Source organism: Phaenicophaeus curvirostris, chromosome 2, assembly GCF_032191515.1.
Source record: "Phaenicophaeus curvirostris isolate KB17595 chromosome 2, BPBGC_Pcur_1.0, whole genome shotgun sequence".
Lineage (NCBI taxonomy): Eukaryota > Metazoa > Chordata > Aves > Cuculiformes > Cuculidae > Phaenicophaeus > Phaenicophaeus curvirostris.
Window position 1 is genome coordinate 25,062,877 of NC_091393.1, and position 20,928 is coordinate 25,083,804.

The 20,928-nt window shown below is 37.3% G+C and overlaps 1 protein-coding gene across 2 annotated transcripts in view; it reads right to left on the minus strand.

Moving 5' to 3' along the window:
* Positions 1–2,202: 2,202 nt before the first annotated feature.
* Positions 2,203–20,928, minus strand: part of MYOM2 (myomesin 2) — a 76,834-nt gene continuing 58,108 nt past the window's right edge. For both annotated transcript variants that reach the window (XM_069851540.1, XM_069851541.1), the window contains 12 exons: positions 20,418–20,562; positions 20,246–20,305; positions 19,081–19,148; positions 15,226–15,339; positions 13,708–13,795; positions 11,998–12,036; positions 11,258–11,363; positions 8,961–9,124; positions 8,617–8,653; positions 8,468–8,490; positions 7,565–7,620; positions 2,203–3,693 (listed from right to left, as the gene is read on the minus strand). In XM_069851540.1, the coding sequence (XP_069707641.1) occupies positions 3,349–3,693; positions 7,565–7,620; positions 8,468–8,490; positions 8,617–8,653; positions 8,961–9,124; positions 11,258–11,363; positions 11,998–12,036; positions 13,708–13,795; positions 15,226–15,339; positions 19,081–19,148; positions 20,246–20,305; positions 20,418–20,562 (1,245 nt within the window). In that variant the 3' untranslated portion in view covers positions 2,203–3,348. The remainder of the gene's footprint in view (positions 3,694–7,564; positions 7,621–8,467; positions 8,491–8,616; positions 8,654–8,960; positions 9,125–11,257; positions 11,364–11,997; positions 12,037–13,707; positions 13,796–15,225; positions 15,340–19,080; positions 19,149–20,245; positions 20,306–20,417; positions 20,563–20,928) is intronic.

Genomic DNA, 20,928 nt, shown 5'->3' on the forward strand with positions numbered 1-20,928 from the left:
TAGAAAAGCGCAACATGAAACTTAGACAACACAAAACTCAACAGTGTGACAGAAAATTTCTTCTCAAAGGAAACAGAAATAGCTAATTCACTGTAATGGTCTCCTCCAGCAAATCTTCTTTTCTTCTCTTCCCCCTTCAAAATGTCCATTAATTAAACTAATGCTGACCCCAAGCCTGTGAAGGGTGTATGAAAATGTTAATATGGCTCATCAGGTCTTCCATCTGACTTGATTATCAGAGTATCCTATTTATCTCTCCAATATCCACCCAATTGTATTGCCCTTGTATAGCACCGATAACAAGATTTTTATATGTGTACAAAAGAATCACAGGTACACTGAATGCTGAAAAACATGAAACAGTTTATAAGAAGTCCTTAGGCTTTTGAATACAATGCTCCTGTGAATGATAATTTCTGTGCTTCAGCAGAGGATTAACTGTCATAATAAATGATTTCTGTTTGCCTGGAAGGAAATAAGTGAAGCTTGCTTAACTAAGAAGGCCAGCTAAAAGTACAACTAAGATGAGAGTAACCTTGTCTCCTGTGCCCAAGGATACCTCTGAAAAGCTGCCATAACATGCAATAATTTGATAGTCTCAGCTAAAATTAACCTGTGTACTGGAGAAGGAGATAAGAGTAATATTAAATTCCTGCTGATGCTCACTTTGTATGCTACAGAGACCAGCTCTGACGTTTTCTGAGCCTGTATAGCAAGATTTTAAAAACATTAAAGGCCTTTAAGAAGAAATTAGAATAGCAAATAAGAAAATTTCAGTTATTTTATCGAGAGATTTGCTGAAGTTCTTGTGATAGCAGATTCATATAAAAACATAGTTTCTAATTTTGATAAATGTTTGGAGCATAAATCCTTGCTATGCTTTGTGTCCTAAAATCACCTAATTAAGCTGTCTCACAGCAATATGATGTTCTTGAATCTTTAACCCTCTTAGACACTTCCAGCCAATGACCAGACACAGAATATGGCTCTACAGCAACAAGAATTTTTCACCCAAATGAAGCATTTTTCAGCAGTGTCCTATGTAATTCTTAGGGTTTTTTATACTGCACTTACATATAAACTCACTATTCATTGACTTTAAGTACACAAATCTTTCAAAAAGCTGTTTATTTAAAATCAAGGTAATATAGTGTGATTAAAAAACTATTCTCTTTCCAGAGCTGACCCGGTGGTTTTTATCAGGACTACTTGCAGAAACTACAATCAACCCATCCTTACCATTATCTGTTCAAACTATCAGGTTCTTAAATAGTCTGCAGTACCACACCCTCAACCCCTCTTTCAATACTGAAAACCAAGATAAAGAACAAGAAAGAGAGAAAACCTCTCATACATATGTGACAGGTAGGATGCTTATTTCTAGTTTCTTTTTAAGAGTCTGTTCACACAGTCCTAAAAAGTTAAAAAGAATGAATAACTGGGAAAAGTAGCGCTTCCAAACACAGGAATAACTGGAGATTAATGCACTAACCTTGGTGGTCAGATACAGGTTCAAAACCCCATGGATGGAGAGGAGAGGGAAGGGGAATGCTGCTCTCCTGTCTCCCAAATAAGTGCTTTAACCTACCACACCTGACAGCTTTTAAATTGCCTTTTCATTTCCTCTGCTTTTCACCTGTCTCAAAAATAAAACGTATTTTGAATCAAGTGAAGTATTTGCTTGTCAAACAAAACAAAGGATGGCCTCTGTCACCTAAATAGGGAAAACAAAAATGAAAAAAAAAAAAAGAACTAAGATTAAATTTACTCTGAAACAGTTCATATCCCTGGGTTTGGGTTATTTTTTTTTTTCACTTTGTCTGCTGGGAAATAAATAAATAAACTAATTAATTAATCAAAGCCAGAGCAATTATTTCCATATTTTCCACACTTAAACTCAGAAGTTGTCAGAGGCTCAGCGCCGGCTTACAGCTGTGACCTCAAACACAAGCTACTGTCCCAATGCTTGTGCTGAACATTTTTATCTGGTTACTCCAACTGAAGATTTTTCAGGGTGCCATTTCTCCAGGTCACCCATCATCCAAGCTTCCCTGTCCCCCACAATGTTTTTTTTTCTTTACATTTATCCTAGGGACTGGGAGATGTCACGAGAGAGAAGGGCTGGATCCAGCATGGTTTTCTCTCCAGTGTTACTTACCATTAGAAGAACTCTGCTGGAAGCTGGTCAGTAAATTACAAAGATTCAACTGGGTAGATAAACAGTCTTTTATTAAACAGAGAACCTGATCTCAAAAAAAAAAACAACAAAACAGTGCTGCAAACAATCAATCATGTATTGTATGACAGGTATGCAAGTAGTATCACTCAAGCCCATTCTTTTTGAACATTTTATGATAAGCATATATTGAAATCTTTGCCTAGCAAAACATGACTTCAACCATTGCAAGAGTTCTGTTGTTCATTTTGGATACAGGAGGATCAAAGACATAATTATCTTAAGTGACTGAATTGTATACATGTCTTGGTGCTAGTTTAAGCTTGCACTTTGATCTGTATTATAAAGACTAAAATTAATGTCTCCAGTGCCACCCAGTGACTGTGATTAACCATAATTTGCATTCTTTATTGAAAGTCAATAGTCTGCATGCTACCAGCTGTGAAATTGTGCAATAAGCAATAATTAAACAATGAAAGAGAGCAAACAGAACTAGTTAGGTGTGATTTGGCAGAATGAGTAGCAAAGGTGACTTCTAAAAGTTTTATTAGCACAAAGCAAGAAAAACTAAACGCAACCATTTGAGCTATGCTTCAATGAGTAAACAGTGAACACTTGTAAAAGTTTACTAAAGATAAAGTCGCACTATAAGACAGCAGTATCACTACTTAATACAGACTAACCACTAAACTTACAGTGTCAGAGGCTTCAGAGCCAAAGGAGTTGTGCGTGTACCAAGGCAGGACTCATCTCTGAATATATATCTAACTGCACTTTGCTGCCTTTACAGGTGAGACGCTTGTTCTCAGAGGGTTGTTAAAGTTTTCTGCAGAGGGCTGGGGAGGGTGGAAATAGAGTTTTACTGTAGATTTGTGCAACATGACATTGCATATGGGAATCTGGCTTTTTTCTGTTTTCAAGTCCCACCCTATTACACGTAATCATAGGGAGATTGTAACAGACATGTACAGCAGCACAGCTACCTCCCTAGAATCATAGAATAACCAGGTTGGAAGAGACCCACCGGATCATCGAGTCCAACCATTCCTATCAAAAAAAGGAAACTCCTAAAGCCTCAGTTTCCCTTCAGATATTACCAATTAGTTATGTGCGGGAATACCTCAACTACAGCTCAAGTATTCTATTCTGTTCATCAAACGTAGTGCCAAGCTTTACTTCGTACTGGATTTTGCCTCACCCTCAGGTTTGAGGACTTCTTCTGATGGGGGTATTGGCCTGGGTTTAGCAAGCTGGCCAGGCTTAATTTCAGGCATTTTTTCTCCATGTCTGTACACACTTACGGTGACATCCACTGTTTCCCCACCGTACTTGTTCTTGACATGGATGCTGTATTTGCCCGAGTCTTCTGAGGTCACTCCCTTGATTGTTAAACTAGCGTATTTCCCTTGTTCCAGTGAAACCGCATAGTGCTCATTAAGTTCAAAGGCCTTGTCATTCTTAAACCAAACCACTTCGGGGTCAGGATTTCCAAATACAGTACAGGTCAGATTCAGCGTCTGAGGGAGGAAAAAAAAAAGTGATTTTGAGGATCAGCCAGTTTCGTTTAACCATAGTACTCTCAGTATTGCTTTCAGGCACTTCTTATTCCTAGTCAATTAAAGATGGATAGATATCATGTTCTTGAGGACTGGAAAATATATTCTTTTTCCTTTGATGCAGTCTATCCACCATCTTACCAGGGACTGTGATGCAGTAATAGCCTCAGGGTAACAGTGTCTGAAGATGGCAAGTTGGACCGTCATTGCAGTCCTGCCTGCAGGAGGTTCCTGACAACCCATTAGTCTGACACAAGGTTCAAGCAATGATAGCTTTAAAAACATCCTTGAAGTTTCCTGTACACAGCAGGGAGGAGAACTGAGCAAATCTTTCCTGACCAAGGCCTCCTGAGGGTATTGCTTGAGATTATTTAAAAAAAAAAAAAAATCATTTAAAAAGAGAGGACATAACAAGAATCATTGGACATTGATTCCAGGTGCTGCTGCCTAGTAAAATGGAACTATTTAATGAAGAATAAATAATACGTAAATGTTGTAAAGGTGTTACACGCATGTGGAGTGTATTCAGAGAACAGATGAAACGTTCTAGTTGGCCATCTTGGCAGATCAGGTATTTTCTAAGGCCTGAACAGAGATTGAAGAAGCCCATAATATTTTCATGATGGTTCTTCAAAATTTTAAGGAAGGGAGGGAGGAAGGGAGGGAGGGAGGGAGGGAGGAAGGAAGGAAGGAAGGAAGGAAGGAAGGAAGGAAGGAAGGAAGGAAGGAAGGAAGGAAGGAAGGGTAATCAACAACCTAAATTTCCTTATATTCCTTCCCCTCCATATTTCCCTTCAGTTTTGCTGAACCCCGACCCAGAGGGAGCAGAGAAAGTCCATCTGTGCACACATGTGCACACTTTAGTGCAATATTGTACCTGAATGATTCTGACTGAATAGGTGTGATACAACTAAGAGGAAAAAATAAAACAGGAAGATATTTTAAGTGAACAGAAGTGTCATACGTTCACAAACAGAAGCTGTCCTGCTTACTACATTCCTCCTAAGTCAGAGGGGAACGTTGAAGGAAGATTTACATGCTGTGGCTGCAACCTAGTGACAAGCTAAGCGTGTGAGTACTCTTCAAGAATTCATATCAGGCAGGATATAAAGACAATTAATAGCCTATAGGAACTAGATTTAATATAAAATATTTAAAAGGATAATGATGTAGACACAAAAATAAAATGTGGTGAAACCAAACAAATGTCTAATAGCATGAGTTTAAATCTCACCATCCTTTCTGTAAGTCGGGCAACCTTTCATGACTATTGCCCTCCAAAGTGACCTCATTTAAAATGAATTAATAATTAATTCATAATAATTAATCAAGTCTTAATAAATTAATATTAAAAACTTACCAGAGAACAGATATATTCAACAGTCATTTTGGATCACTTGGACCTATTTTAATTTACTAAATTATAGATATGACTGAAATCATTTGTACTCTTTTAAGAAGCACAAGTAAAGCTTTGTCTTGTGTCCATATATTTGTGTAGTTATACCACTCAATTACATGGGAAAAACCCTCCACTACTCTTTTTTTTGGTTTGTTTTCTACAGTTATTTCTCACACTTGTACTTACACAACTCTTGCATAGTACTCAGTCATTTTTACTTTAGAGGTGATTTTAATGCTCACTTCCTTGTGATCCGTGTTGTTTTGCCTGACTTCAGGAATCAGAGATTTTCTCTTCACATAATTGGCTATTTTATCTTCACATAATTAGATTTCCTTTGAAGCCTTTTACTTCTGGAAAACCACCATGTAGCATTTCCTTAATTTAAGTAAATTTTGGGGCATGACTGTATGAGGAAACTGCATCTGGCCTGTTCATGTAGTCAGGGGTGACTTTACTGAGCTGTTTCTTTACAGTTAGTCTACTTTAAGATGCTGCACGTAGAGTGGCTTATACATAACCAGCTAAAGACCAGCTTTCTTGCTGTGAGGTGCCTCTGTCTACCTCAATTAGAAGGCACCTCATGTGAACACCCATTTGAGATGAAGGAATAGGACAAGAGGAAAATTATCTTTCTGGTCTAGAGTTGAGCAGTTTTCAGTATCCATTGCAAGGACCACGTGTTCCCCCATATGTCTAAGAGATTGATCCTGGATATCCAGAAAATGGTCAAGTACACAGAAAGTTAGAAGAGTTGTGTGCAAACTCTTACTCCAGTGATAAGAAAGAGTTTCCACACAGAAAATGCAGCTATAGTCGTTGAAAATGCACTTCATACAAGAGATGAAAACAGCCTGATCAACATGTTCTTGTTAGCCAGCAGATGGTAAAAGTCATAAGCTCATCTGCTATGGTCAGTCAGACTGAAAGTCCATCTAGCTCTTTTAGAGGTCAAAAGCAACTGCTCAACAAAATATACAAAAATACTGAAAACGAATATTGTGATCCTATTCCCACTATGCCTTCCTGCTTTTCACAATTTGGTGTCTTTTAAAGTGGTTATAAGCACAAGTTGTATCAGAAACATTGTATTTAATGGCTCCTGTAGGATTTCCTTTCATGATATTGCCTTCTTTCTTTTTTGGACCCAAATCTATTTTCACCTAAGGTACTACGGTACAAATTAATTATGAACCATTTGAAAAAAATACTTCCTTTTGATTCTTTAAAGCCCATAATGACCATGTAATTAGACACTTCCTAGTTCTCGTTCTGTGAGAAGTGCTGGTTAATAATTTCCAAGTACCTCTTCTGCACCAGGCACAATGCTACAGTTTTCTTTCTTTTTTTTTACCCTGTACCCTTTCAGTAATTTTTCTTCACAAACTGAAGACCTAATTTCTCCCTATAGGGAAGGACAGGGAACACAACACAAGATGATTTACATTAGGAGAAAGAGACGAGTACTTAATGTCTGAGTGGAATGTATGAAAGGAGTTTGTCTTTCTGGGACTGGAGGCTTGGGTGTCTAGAGTCTGGAACTCACCCCCAGCGATGAAAAGACTGAGTTCTAGTACTTCCTCACATCTGTAACGACTAACAGCAGCTCAGATTAATAGTCTTCTATTCTGTCTTATTATCCAGAGAGTTTGGGCTAAGGTTGTTTGAGAACCCACTCTAACATGAGAAAAATCCCCGTGAGGGATCCAAGTCAGTCAAGTATCATGAAATTGCATCTCTACCAGTCAAGCTGACCTCGGAAGGCACTTTGCAAAGATTTACCAATTTCTACTTTGTATCTGGGCATTCAGTTATTATTTGTGTGAATAGTATGGATATTCACTGGCCTTCAATCTCCTATAATTATATATTGTAATGGGGAATGCCAATATATAGGAATTGTGAATCAGCCCTTTGACCCAAGTGGGTTCTTTACCCTCTTTTATGCTTACCAGCCACAACAGTCTATGTCTGGCATGCTGGAGAATGGGACCTAATTTTTGTTTCTGTTATACTGTCTCTCAGAGAGTTGCTGCTTCCTCCTACCTCTTCAGTTTCTTCTGCAGAGCAGGAGGTGACTCTCCAATTTAACTGCTCTGCTTAGTGCACAGACGGAAAGCCAGCCCAGATTTGAGTGTGCAGTTAACTCAGAGCCTCTACACAATCAGCACAAGACCAGCTCCTCTTGAGGCTGACCTTACTGGCCTAAGATTTCAATCGGGCTGTGCCTCTTCTACCTGTACAGTCAGCTTACGGTACCCGTGTGCGCTTAAACTTTGCGTGTGTTTCACTTAAATTACTACCATTAGCTAGTATAATTATCCCCTTATTCTTTCAGCTTCTACAAAGTCATCTGCATTTCCTCCCCTTTTGACATAAAAGCATGTTGCTCACTTGTCAGCGTGTTTTATTGTCCATAACTGGCCTTACCTTCCCATCCATTATTGTAACAACATCAGGCAAACCACCAATGACTTTACCACGATCTAGAAATTAAAGAAAAATATACAGACCATGTAAAGTTTAGATGTGAAAATTATTTATACTTTAATGTTTTTATAACTTGGTGCCATCTTAATCACAACTTTCATTAGGATTTATCTTAAAAAAACTGGCCCCTGGTTAATTAAAAAAAATAGTATTTTTGTGATATTTTGGATTATTTCTTTTTAATGCATTTTATGATTCCCTCAGATTTTTTTTTCAGAGGTTGTGCTACAGCATTCTAAACTGATACGCATAAAAACCTTGAGGCTACTGCCAAGCTTGACAGTTTGTGTTTTAGGCATACAGCAAAGCAAGGAGGATGCTTTTAGCATCTTGGTGGTATCTATGATCTAAGAAAAATTTGTTCTGTCACTCTTTCTGTGGGCAGAAGCGTCTTGTCATTACCAGGGGAACTGATATCAAAGTACCAGAATTTGCTACAGCCCCTAACATGTTTTCTCATGGTCTGTGTCTCAGCAAGCACAGCCTGACAGGCATTAGCAATTAATTTTTTACTTAATAGATAGATCCCAATATTCAGTATCTGCAGCAGCTTTCAGAGTCAGCACCTCCTTTTAAGACACCCAGGAGCCCACACCTCACAAAACCTCTGCAGACACAAGATACAGTGGAGGCCTTAAAATATCTAGTGAGTTATCTTTGGAATTAAAAACAGATAAACCCACAAATTACTATTATTATTATTATTATAGTATTACATGCTAACAGAGGATTTCTGCAGTCACAGAACACTAAAATCTGTGGCAGCATATAATGATGGATGTTTTAAAGAGAACTCTAGACTACATTGCAGAACACCTTCCATAAAAGGTAAAATAAACTTACTCTTTTCAGCAAACGCAGCTGCCCTAAAATTGTTGAGGAAGAGAGAAAGAAAAATATGTGATGTTATTAATGAAATTATTACTAAAATATTTCTAGTGTAAGTTAAGACACTTATTACAGCATTAAAATACAAAAGATGTAGCACTTACTTGAGTCGCTGGAATTCTGCAAACGCGTCATCAAAAGCTGTAGCAAAACAATTGAGAGAGTTGTCGGTGAACACAACTTACATTTGGGGCTCGGTATAAACATTTAAACTCAAACCTATGTTAAAGATCTTTTAAAACCTATGCAAAAAACGGGAAACCACACTCCTTAAACCCAGTGCCATTGGGCATGAAAACAGACTGAAAATATCATAAGAGTTAAGCAACTAAGTTACAACTAGTTCTGGCCAAAGGCTTTCTGTTTTCACTTATTCCTCTGATTATTGCCAGCAAATTCCATTTAATCCATGAAAAATCACCATATTAGTATGGTCTTATAAATATACCTTGCCCAGACAGATCAAGCGTGCGTTTGTAGGATGTCTTGTCCCCAAAGATTTCAAAGGTGTAGTTCCCCTTATCCTTTTCAGTAGGTTCCCTTATCTGCAGCCAGGCAACATCCTCTCCGCCTCCAATCTTCATCTTTTCACCAGAAGAAATCTTAGATTCCCTGAAAAAAACCCAATAGAAATTAGTTTCAACATTCTTCTCATGTATCTACTTCATAGGAGATCATCTCTAAAAGTTAAAAAGGATCACATGTTATTATTAAACTACAGATAAACTGTAACTAATAGGAGAAATTTCTTTTCTCTGTGGTGTAGATATGAAACACTTTGGAAACATTAGCTTGAGCTTTCATTTGAGGTACTAATCCGTTCTTCACTTTCTCCTTCTCTCCATATACAAAATCATCTGTATTCATGGAAGGATTGAAATACTATTTGATCAAAATCTGTGTTCAGTGGTCTTCAAGACAATCAATGTGTAAGATCATAGAATCATAAAATCATAGAATCGTAGTATAGTTTGGATAGGAAGGGGCCCTAAAAATCATGTAGTTCCAACCCCCCTGCCATGGGCAGGGACACCTCCCACTGGATCAGGTTACCCAAGGCCCATCCAACCTGGCCTTGAACACCTCCAGGGATGGGGCAGCCACAGCTTCCCTGGGCAACCTGGGCCAGGGCCTCACCACCCTCATTGTGAAGAAATTCCTCCTTATGTCTAGTCTAAATCTGCCCCTCTACAGTTTATACCCGTTGTCCCTAGTCCTGTCAGTACAAGTCTTTGTAAACAGTCCCTTCCCAGCTTTCTTGTAGACCCTTCAGGTACTGGAAGGTCGCTATAAGGTCTCATTGGAGCCTTCTCTTCTCTAGGCTGAACAAGCCCAACTCTCTCAGCATATTCTTGTATGGGAGGTGCTCCAGCCCCCTGATCATCTTTGTAGCCCTCTTCTGGACCCGTTCCAACAGCTCCATCTCCTTCTTATGTTGGGGATTTGAGAACTGGACACAATACTCCAGATGAGGTCTTACAAGAGAGGAATAGAGGGACATCATCACCTCCCTCAGCCTGCTGGACACGCAGATATATCTGAAATATTAGGAGGAGGGAGGTGCCTGTATGCAAATATTAATACGCACTCTGATCTTTCTATGTTAGCCATGTAACATTCTCTAGTTTTATATTTCTTTGAACTGGATAGTGGAATGGTCTAAGTCACCTTTAAAACTCAAGCAGACATAATAAAACGCAGAGGCAAAAAAAAAAAAAGTTTCATTCTCCTTTCCATCATATTCCTGTCACAGTTATTGAAAGAAGGAGCAGAATTTACTGAATGCAAAGCTTAAGTTGTGAGTACAGCTGCACACCCTTACAGAAGACTGCTTGAGCTCCCTGAACCCAATGACCACTGACACTTGTGTTCCTGTATTCATAAAAATCAGGAGCTGGATGGCATTGCAAAACTAAGACGATGTGGTGATCCGTCAGCCTCTAACGGTCCAAGTCAGACTAGTTTCGCTGTGTATTACCTTTGTAGATCATAAAGGACTGGGAAAGTTGAAACTACCTGGAGACCTTTAAAATCTTTCCAAACACTACCTGTGGTTTCAAAGAAATGAGAGACTAACGTAGCAAAGCATTGGAATACACATTGAACACAGGTGAGTAAAGAGTACCTCCAAAGTCAAAAAATAATGTAACATGAGAGTGGAAAAATACTGGGAACTATAAAGATCATTTCATGCCATATTCTCAGCAATCATGGCTATTCTAAATGTATTCTGTGCCCCACTGAATATCTTTTCAAAGAAGAGGAACAGAAATCCAATACTTGGAGTTACTGACTGCGTCAGTTTGAATAAAAAAATATTTTCTTAATACAAGATCTTTTATTAAATTGTGGGAGCTGATGCTTGGCATTCATCTAGTACTGGAGGAGAATTTCATTGCTCTAAAGAGAAGGGCAGCACTGAACAGGAAACTACCCTCGGATTTTTTGCTATTTCTGAACCAAGCACTTATAGGGGAAGACAAACAGCCCTGTGTTGAATATACTAATGGACATACCATAGATTATTTTTTCCTGAACGTGTTTGACAATTCTGTTAAAACTTCTTTTACAGTATGTACTATCTATCTGGAAGAGAATATGAAATGCTGGAAAGAGAAAGTCATTAATGTGGCTCAGTAACTAAATGAATGCCACAGGATAGTAAATAGTAAATCATTAAGGCAGCATTTTTTTCTCAAATAAAATTTCACATAGGCATCATCTTGAAAAAATATTTTCATCTACCTGTGAGACCAGTTGACTTTCATTTCTTCATTGTAATACTTCAAGAAACACTGAAGCCTTATTCCTTCCTCAGTACATAGGATCTTCAGTGGAGAGGCTGACTTACCTATGTAAAATCAAGTATAAACAGATCAAACAGGATAGTGGAATGAACAGGAAACAACCACATGGACTACTTGCACTGCCAGGACAGAAAATATTCAAGATCTGGGCCCCTCATAAGGATCTGCTGATTTTTATCATGTGAGAGTTCAGCATGAGCTTATGGTTTTATCATCATATATAAACATTATGACAAGCAAGATCCATTGTGAAATATGCAGCTAGTCATGCTACGAAATGGTACTGTCATGATTCTAATTGCATGCAAATTTTGTTCTCATGCAACCCCTGTTCTTTCAGTGGAATGAGTCCCAACTTCTTACTGGGGGTAGGATGTGAATCTCATTCTGTCTGTTATTAAGACTCACTTACTAATGGGAAATAGGAAGAAAATTATTGCTACAACATCGTCACAGTATTTAAACCAAACAAGCCAGGTGGAATAATACTTTGTTCCCTGTTAATAATGTCAATTAGCAAGGTCAACTGCCTATTCAGAAACTTAATAACGTGTCCATAATAATATAAGCATCATGACTTTCAGAGATTTCCCACTTAGAATAAAAATTTTCTGCCTCAAGCTCAGATGATTTTAACACAAAAAAACTATATGAAAATTCAAGACAGCATTGACTTACCACTGACGCCGCTCAGTGCCAGAAGTATATCATCATAAACTGGAGAAGGGAGAGGGAGAAGGAGAGGGAGAGGGAAAGAACATAAAAATTCAATTAGAATATAGCTTTGTTATGTTCAATTTCATTAAAGCGATAAGCAATATAGGAAAGTGAAATCTTCACATCCTTAGGCAAAGGGAATTGTTATAATTGCAACAGGTGTATGGGACAAATTAGAGACTGTGCATTATACGGTTTCTGTGCTGTTTCACTGAATATCTTAATTTTGTGTGGAGTCAGCTGTATGCTGTCAAATTTTTCTTTGTATCGCTCAGGCCAGAAGAGATAAAAGTCATTAAAACCGCATAGTTCACATTCAGAGGAGAGTGCAGGGGAAATAAAAATTGTTGCATTCTATGTGAAAACAGTTTTCACCTGCTCTCTGTGGGATGCCACTTGACAAATGTAAAAAAAAAAACCCTTCAACAGGAAGATACCAGGTATCATATCACACTTTTGAAATATCACAGGGCTGAAGGGTTTGCAGGAGGGGAGAACCCTGGAGACAAGGGCAGAAAAGCAGGGAACTCTTTCACAGCATCCTATTCAGTGTTGCCGTGTAAGATGGAAAAAAGAGAAAGAATGAAGGTCCATAGTCTGAAGAACTTATGTTCAAGACTGAATGATGTGGATTAAAGGCTGAAGAATTTTTATGAACAGAGAAGACAGTGAAATTCATGAAGTTCAAACAATAGTACTTGTATATTTGGCTTGTATTGATCTGTATTTGCACATTTTGTCTCTGGTAAAACAAATTGTGATTCTATTATGTAACCCTCTGCAAACTCCACCATGTTTCTACTTGTATGTTGATAAGAGGACATGAATTAAATACTATATATACAGTATATTACAGACGTCTGGGGAAATGAAGTTGCATTGCAAACACTGTCTAAATAGACCTTTCTCTGCAACAACAGTGGACAGAGTTTATGCAGAGAAAAAATGCCTGAGAGACTAGACTATCAAGTGATAATATGGCCTTCTGAGACAAACCACAGCTTAAGAAGTCAGTCTAATATTCATATTTTCCTCTTATTTAAGGTACATCCTCAGCCTGATGAAAAAAAAATGTGAAGCAGCAAATTAATTCCTTTTTTAGCTTTGCCTGCATGCACAGCTTTTGCCCTACCTATTAAACTGTCTTTATTTCAAAACAAGGGTTTTCTCACTTTTTCCTTTCTGATTCTCTCCCCCATCCTGCTGAAGGAGAGTGAGGGAGTGGCTGTGTGGGGATGAGCTGTGTGCTGGGGTTAATGTACAAAACAAATAACAATCAAAATAACTCTCAGTCCCCACTGAGTCCCACCTTAACATATTCAGCAGCTTAGATATCTTTAGGGGTTCTTGTAGATATTAAATCTTAACAAATTTGTGAGAGAAAGAGAGCTCTTTAAAAAAAAAAAATATATATCTCACACAGAAGGGGGTGTCTGTCTGATTAGAAACTTACTTAATTTTGTGTTTGTCAGTGTGCTACAGGTTAACGATTGCAATGTTTAGTGTTGCCTCTCCTAAACTAGTGATCTGCAGGTCAGGCCTCTATAATGAAAGAAGAGAACTGAACCATAAAGGACCTCAAAAATAACTTGCCATTTACAAAGACGGATCTTTGACTCCCCTTGAGAACATATGGAGATCATTATTTTGATATAATAAAGTGAATTTTACCTTTTCCTGATAACTCAAGAGTAGATACATCATGACCTCTATCATCTGATAGTGTTGCCTTATACACTCCTTCGTCTTTGCGAGACAGCTACAAGGAAAGCACAAGATGTTTACTGACAAACTTGATAATGGTGCAGCATTTACTCAACCCCTGTATGATTTTCTAAATCGAACAACATACGTTGTACTGCATTCTGGTCAAATGTCTTTCCAGAGATGAGATATAAACTATCAAATGCGCATGCAATTTTTTTATGGCGCTGTAATTAGTCCTTAAACCCAAAACATATTCTGATTTCAATTCAATCGCCTTGAGAAATCATGGTTTTCTCTTGTTCCAAAAAAGACAAACAAGATTAATCTTAGTCAGCAGACATTACAAGTGGTGTAGGAAGATGTAACTGAGGGCAACTTCAACCCACCCAAGTTTTAAGATACCTTCAACTAAAACTATTGGTTTTTTTTAATCAGTGTAAAGAATAACAACAGCTCTATATTCTTTAACTGTCCAAATATCAACTTAGTGGCTTTCATTTAAGCACTAACTGTAGTGAAACTATATCCATGCTAAGTAATTAATGAATTCACTACCCTTGGAGAGCTTACATTCTAAAATCTAACACAGTGATACTGCATTAGAGACAGTAGGGGATTCTGGTTTGGGGTTATTTTTTATTTTAATTTATTTTAAGATCTGAAGGATAATATATAAAAAATTATATAAAGATTGAAGATTATTTAATTGAATCTTAGATTTATATAAGTCCACAACCAAGTAAGTAGTGGTAAAAACATCAAATAATTGAATTACAAGTAACATGACCAATTCAAAAGAAGCGCAATACACCCTCCCTCAAATAATACCTGATCAAGAAAAATTAAGCCACTGTAAAGCCAGTATCCTCTTGCAAGTGAAATGAAGGAAGTAAATTAGAAGAATATTAAGCCAGTAAATAAAATAAACAAGTAAAATGAACGGGATTCACATCTATGCTGAAAACAGAAAACTTTGGTTAGGGAATGAATGGTTGGACTCGATGATCCGGTGGGTCTCTTCCAACCCGGTTATTCTATGATTCTATGAATGTTCACACTTGAGGGAGACAGCAACTATGCAAGCTAAGGCTTCAGACACAAGTTAGGTTATTCTGTTTGCATAAAGATAAATCTTAAGAAGCCATATACCTCAAACCCATTTATTTTAAGCAATAAAACTGAGGTACTGTCAGAAATGAGGTTCTTGAACAAATTGAAAAATTAAGGAGCAATAAGAAATAATGAGATAGATTTCACTCAACGATATTGAAGTAACTTGAGCATGAACCATCTGAGTGTAAAACCAAAAATAGATAGACTTTCGCTAGCATTAGTCACTCACCAGCTAATTGAAGGGTGGCAAATATGCCTTTTCTTAAAACGGTTCACAGAAGTCATGATAGCTGGCTTAGTGCTATGCCTGGCAAATCTATAGCATTTTGAGCAGCAACTGTCATTTCTAATCAGTAGGTGATACTGTACCTTGGGAATACTGAGGTGACATTCTCCCTTCTGTAGATCAGGAACTTCATCAACGTCAATCCCAGATCCATCCCTATACCACTTGAAAACAGTCTCCTTCTTCGTGTTTGCAGTCTGTACAACAAAAAAAGGTACATAATGCTGGCTGTGACCTGAAGAAATGTAGGTAGTCGCACGGGTACTTTCAACATAAAAAGTCAAGTTTCTTATAATGCACGTTAAATAAAGCTAAGTGGAAAAAAAAAAACCAAACTATTTCAACCAGGTCCTACTAAGTGAAACTTACCCCTACCACATTTATCTGCAGTACAGAACTGGTCAAAAATACATAGCTTACAGTTCCAGAGTCCTGTCAAATCCTTAAAGGTAATCCTGTCAATCTCTTATAGGGTTTTGCACCCTTGCTATGTGGTTGCAGTTTGTCTAGACATATCTGCGAGAAGTATCTTTGATATTAGAGCTGCTGAACTTTCCTTTATCTTTGTGTGCTTGTCGTGTCTCCAGAGAGCTCTAACACAGAACTTAGGTTCCTTTCTCAGAGAACCTTCAGCCAATTTGCAGATTTATCCCTGCTATCTAAGCAACGCCTTTCAGGGTTAAACTGCAGAGACCAATTGAAATTACCATTCTGAAAGCATTTGAGACTTCAAAATTGCAGGCTGCTCCAGAAATCCTTTTTTTATACTATATTGTGTCCTATGGGAAGTACAAAGACTTGAGGGATCCTACAAATTGCAGCCTCTCCCCACACAAAGGGACTTAACAATGTAGTTTAAATGTATAGAGGTTGCTTGAAAACTAGCATTTTGATGTAGTGGCAGCAGCTCATCGATGTAATGCATAAACAGACTACAGCTGTACCTCTAGTACTCCTATAATTTTGAAATATAAAATGTGCATTGGCGATGATTAAAATATTGCTGGATGAATGACCTCAAACTGCGAATTCAAAGAAGCTAAAAGCCTGGCTCTCTGTAGAAATCTTGGAACGATATTTTGGTTTTTTCCCTTTCAGAAGCACCAAGGTTTATTTGACATCAGTATCCTCACGCCCTTCAAAAAATCACAAAAACACAATGGTATTTCTGTATGTAGCCTGAATTCCTGGTCAGCATGGCTCTGGTATAAGGACAATGCTGGCAGGACATTTCTCAGTCCTCAGGCAGTTGCTTTAAAAAGCCTCCTTAAAAAAAAAAAAAAAAAATGGATAGAGGGCAGCCCAGAAGCTAATATAGATCTGCAACAGTTTTCAAGTGGCTTGCTTCAAGGGAATAACATGCACCAATTTCTAACCCTTTCACATTAGGGAAGTAATTCCAAAGATGAACAGCTCTATGAAATCTCTCTGTATAGATGACTAGACAAATACAAGTGCCTCCTATACTGATTTTTGGACGTGACTATAAAACCTGCTCAAATTAATCACATATATTGCTGCTTAATAACCGCTGTGGCTGCTATGGATCTCTAACAGAGTATTTGAGATCACAACCTGGCCCAAAGCAATGCCTTCCTTGAGAAAAGCAAGCAGCATTTTACATTTGCCGGTAACTGCAAAGTGGCTATTTCTGTAGTTATATGATGCAAGTGGCAATTTTATTTGAACAAAGCCTGGAGGAACAAGCCTTTAATGCTTTTCAGCAATTTTTCATCAAAGACTGTTAGCACTCAATCTGACAATAAACAGACTGAGTTTCAGACATACTCGATTTGCAGTGTCGAAGTTATTTCATGTTGACATTTACTATGAAAAGTTAGCTTTTTCGCTGTTTAGCCACACACAAAATCTTGCTTTTAACAGACACAGTACAAATAAGGGGTCAAAGTTATGCAAAAGTAGGTAGCTTCTCCATGTTCTGAAATTCAGAAGTACTTGAAGAAAAATGATAGTAGACACTGACATACGAAGAAAAATGATAGTAGATACTGACATATGAAGAAAAATATACACACAATAGAAAGGAAACACTGTCAAACTATGATTCAGATGGACAAACATGTCCCAGCAGCATGCAGGGGTTATAATACCAAGAACAAGGTCAACAATCCCAGCTATTTCAGAATTAAATACTAAGTCAATTCGAAGTCAACCAGGTCTGATCGCATAGCAAAGAAATGGTACATGAGGTAACGTATTAATTTTCATATACTCCTTTATAACATAAGTCATTATTGCTGTTAGGGGTCTGGATCAGACAGTCAGTCCTCTTCCCTACACAAGATCCCAGTTGTCATGGTTTCCTAACTCCCCTAGTTCTCACTACGACCTTTGAGAAAATCATGGCAAAAAGCCTTCTCTTACAGGTACTTTCTTCAAGTTATCCCAGGCTCCTTCAAGAGATAAAACATCCATGACATTTATTTTTGCACAGGAGCACTAAACAGAGCCTAGAAGAGACCCGGGCCACGTTCTCTGATACGGCCCAGCAGGGCAGAGATTGTTTCTTGGATGTTTTTATTACCATGGAAATAGCCCAGGGTTACTGAATGTCAGGTATTTGAAGCTCCTAGGACAAATACAGGCTTTAGTATTCAAACTCTTCCTATATAAAAATATCAGTTAAACAGGTATAAGTAACAATACCACATGAAATTAATGACCAGTCACGTGCCACCAGTAACACACATTATAATGTCAATGTCATAGTTAAAATGATGACTGTGCAAACAACCTACATCTAGATTTTGTTGATCTTTTGAACAAAAAGTTCACTGGTCAAAAGCATAGAATCAATGTTCAGCCTTTCTCAGTTTCAGTGGTATATACAGGCTCGACAGTCAATGGAAAGAAGGACAACTCCAGATTAATTTGTAGAGAATTAACACTAGTATAACCAGTTCAGGAACATTTAATTTCCCATGTGAATCAAAGGATAAGCAGGGTTCATGCCTGAGGCAAATGCATGTAGAGATTATAAAGTATCCAGCTATGCAGCTCAGTACCAGCAAAAGCACCGTGTTAGCTAATGAGAGTTGAGTCCTAAAACAGAGACAGACAGAATGGCAGCTTCAATACTCAGGTCAGTTCTGCTGGGAATAAGTTGAGGTTAAAGGTCTCCTAATTAGTGAGAAGAAAAAAAAAGAAGAAAAAAAATCCCACAAATGTGCACATAAATTGCTTATAATGAATGATTCAAGTTAGTCTAATTAAAAGCCAAAAACTTATTCAAAAGAAGTGGAGAAAATTAATACAAGAGAATCCATATTTCAGGAAAAGGCAGTGAAAAAGTCTGATGCCTGTTGAATTCAATTAACTTAGCTATTCAGACCTCTAATTAATCACTCTAGAAAAGCAACAAAAATGGAAATATATCAATTTAAAATGGCATACAAAGACAATAATAGCTGAATTCCATGCACATTAGCATTAGTTAAGATTCAAAAGTCATTAGCCAAATACAATAAAAATCATCACTTGTAACTTTAATCCTAGAAGTTTTTGTTGTATGTTTAGTTAGAGCTGATTAAATAACAGATGATTTGGTAGACGAACCTCCAAATCAGAAAAAAAGTGAGGAAAAAATTCAAACTCTGGCTTTCCATTGCTCTTTTTTGAGGAAAGAAAAAGAACCATTAAGGAATGAAAATTTTGTTTAAATTCTTTTTATGGCTCTATAATGAAGAAACAGATCAGCTAGCACATTCTGAAATGTCCTGTATTTTTTCTGTTGTTTTAGTGAAGACTACAGCTGAAGAGTAGTATGTCAGAAAATTTTATTTTAAATATTTCTAAATGCTAAAAAATTTTCCTGTGAAACTTTTCATTTTAAAAATATCAAATTCTTTCCTCACATTTTCCTACCACAATTTTTAATCAACACATTCTAACAAAATATTTCAAGCATATTTCCTCACCTTACAAGCAAGTAAAACTTCACATTCTTCTGTAACTTCCCAGTACAAAAACTCTGAAAAGTGAGGACCTAAGAAGCAAAAAAAAAAATATTCCATGCCAGACTTTTTTTGTCCAAACTACATAAAGTTAAAAAATGTGTTAAACATTACAAGCAGTACAGGTCATATTTCTTTTCTACACTGAGGTTCCAATCCCTCACAAGTAAATTTACAGCACACACAGCCTTTCTAAAGTTATTGTGGTTGCTCATGTCAATACTGTATATATTTTTATGTCTGCAGGATCATGGCCTGTAATTGCAACATCCAGAAGTGGAAGTTAGCAAAGTCCCAGGCTTTCATTTAAACATCTGGGAACTGAAAGATCTTGTGAGTTTATGTTATAAGTGGTATAATTAATTTCCTAAATCTACTTAAAAAAAAAAAAATTACCGTCCAAAAAAACCTGAAAATCATAGAATTACATGGCTTATGTAGAGCCTTTTTCCTAAGTCATTTAGAGTAAATGCATATAACTATTATTTTTACTTTCATCTTAAAAGACACATTCTTGCCACATGAAAAGTACAACCTAGAGCTTAATCTCATTTTTTAAGGATTGAAAAAAAATCACAGCAATGAAATTCTAGATTAGATGCCCAACAGTAATTCTTACTTTCAACTGCATCAATATCAGTAACAAGTCTATGGCAAATTCTGTAACAATCTAGAAACTAGGCAACAAATACACATTTGGTTCCTGCTCTTTTGCCTGGACATAAACCACAGGATCAGGTTCTTAATCTTCCTTGTCTAACACTATATTGTCTATTCTTCTGTCAAGTATATTGAAGGGACAATTTGTATGCTGAAAACTAAATGTGCTGAAATGTTTTGTTGGATCAGAACCTACAGGAATCACGCTTCTCATGAATACTGAGCAAAGATAACATCTTGTAAGGACTCCCACTTTATTTCTCTGCTTAGTGAAAGATCTGTCAGAACTTGCATGTGTCATACCACTGTGCTGGCAAAAAATATCCACCAAGAGCCTAGTGTTTACTCAAACTGAGCGATATACTCATCTTCTAGGGAAATAAGTGGAAGTTGGAAACTCTTGTTATTCACCAGGTTTGTATCACCGGCTGTAGACTGGGCCTAAAGTCATCAACCAGCTCTGTCTTACCTTGCTTCCTGAGGTATTCCTTTCGCTGGAGCTCAGACTCAGCCAATACTTCCTTGAATGCTAGATTTTAGAAGAGGTGGATGAAAAATTAGATAATTACAGAATTACTCAAAGAGTAATTAAATTTCGTTTCTTCATCAGAGTCAAAGCTTCAATGCTTCAGTGAACATACCATCTCCAATGAGAACCAACGAAGACTGGTTCTTGGCCTTTCCATCTTGAATCTGTACTGTGTAGGTACCTTCATTGTCAATTGTAAATTTGTCCATCACCATTTCTATAATGCCATTTGAACGGTCACAATTTATTTTATGCCTCTGAAATAAAGAAGTAATAACATTACCCCAGTATGCTATAAATTACATATGATTCCCTATCGAATTAATCATGTTTTATATCCCTGTCTCTACACTGAATCTTTTTCATGTCCTTTTAATTGTAAGCTATAGAAATAAGGCCATGCTTGTATTTAGTGTTGTACAACAAGGTCGCAGCTGTGACAGAAACCTCTGTGTGCAGCTGCATTTGGAATCCTCAAGTCAACATAATACATCAAGTTTAGATTTAAAAATAATAGTTTACGGCACTATGCATGTTTGAAGAAGAGCATACACAGCCAGCCTTTGGCTGCACTACAGCTTCCAGTTCAACAAGGGGAATACTAGGCTGAAATGTTATTCCTA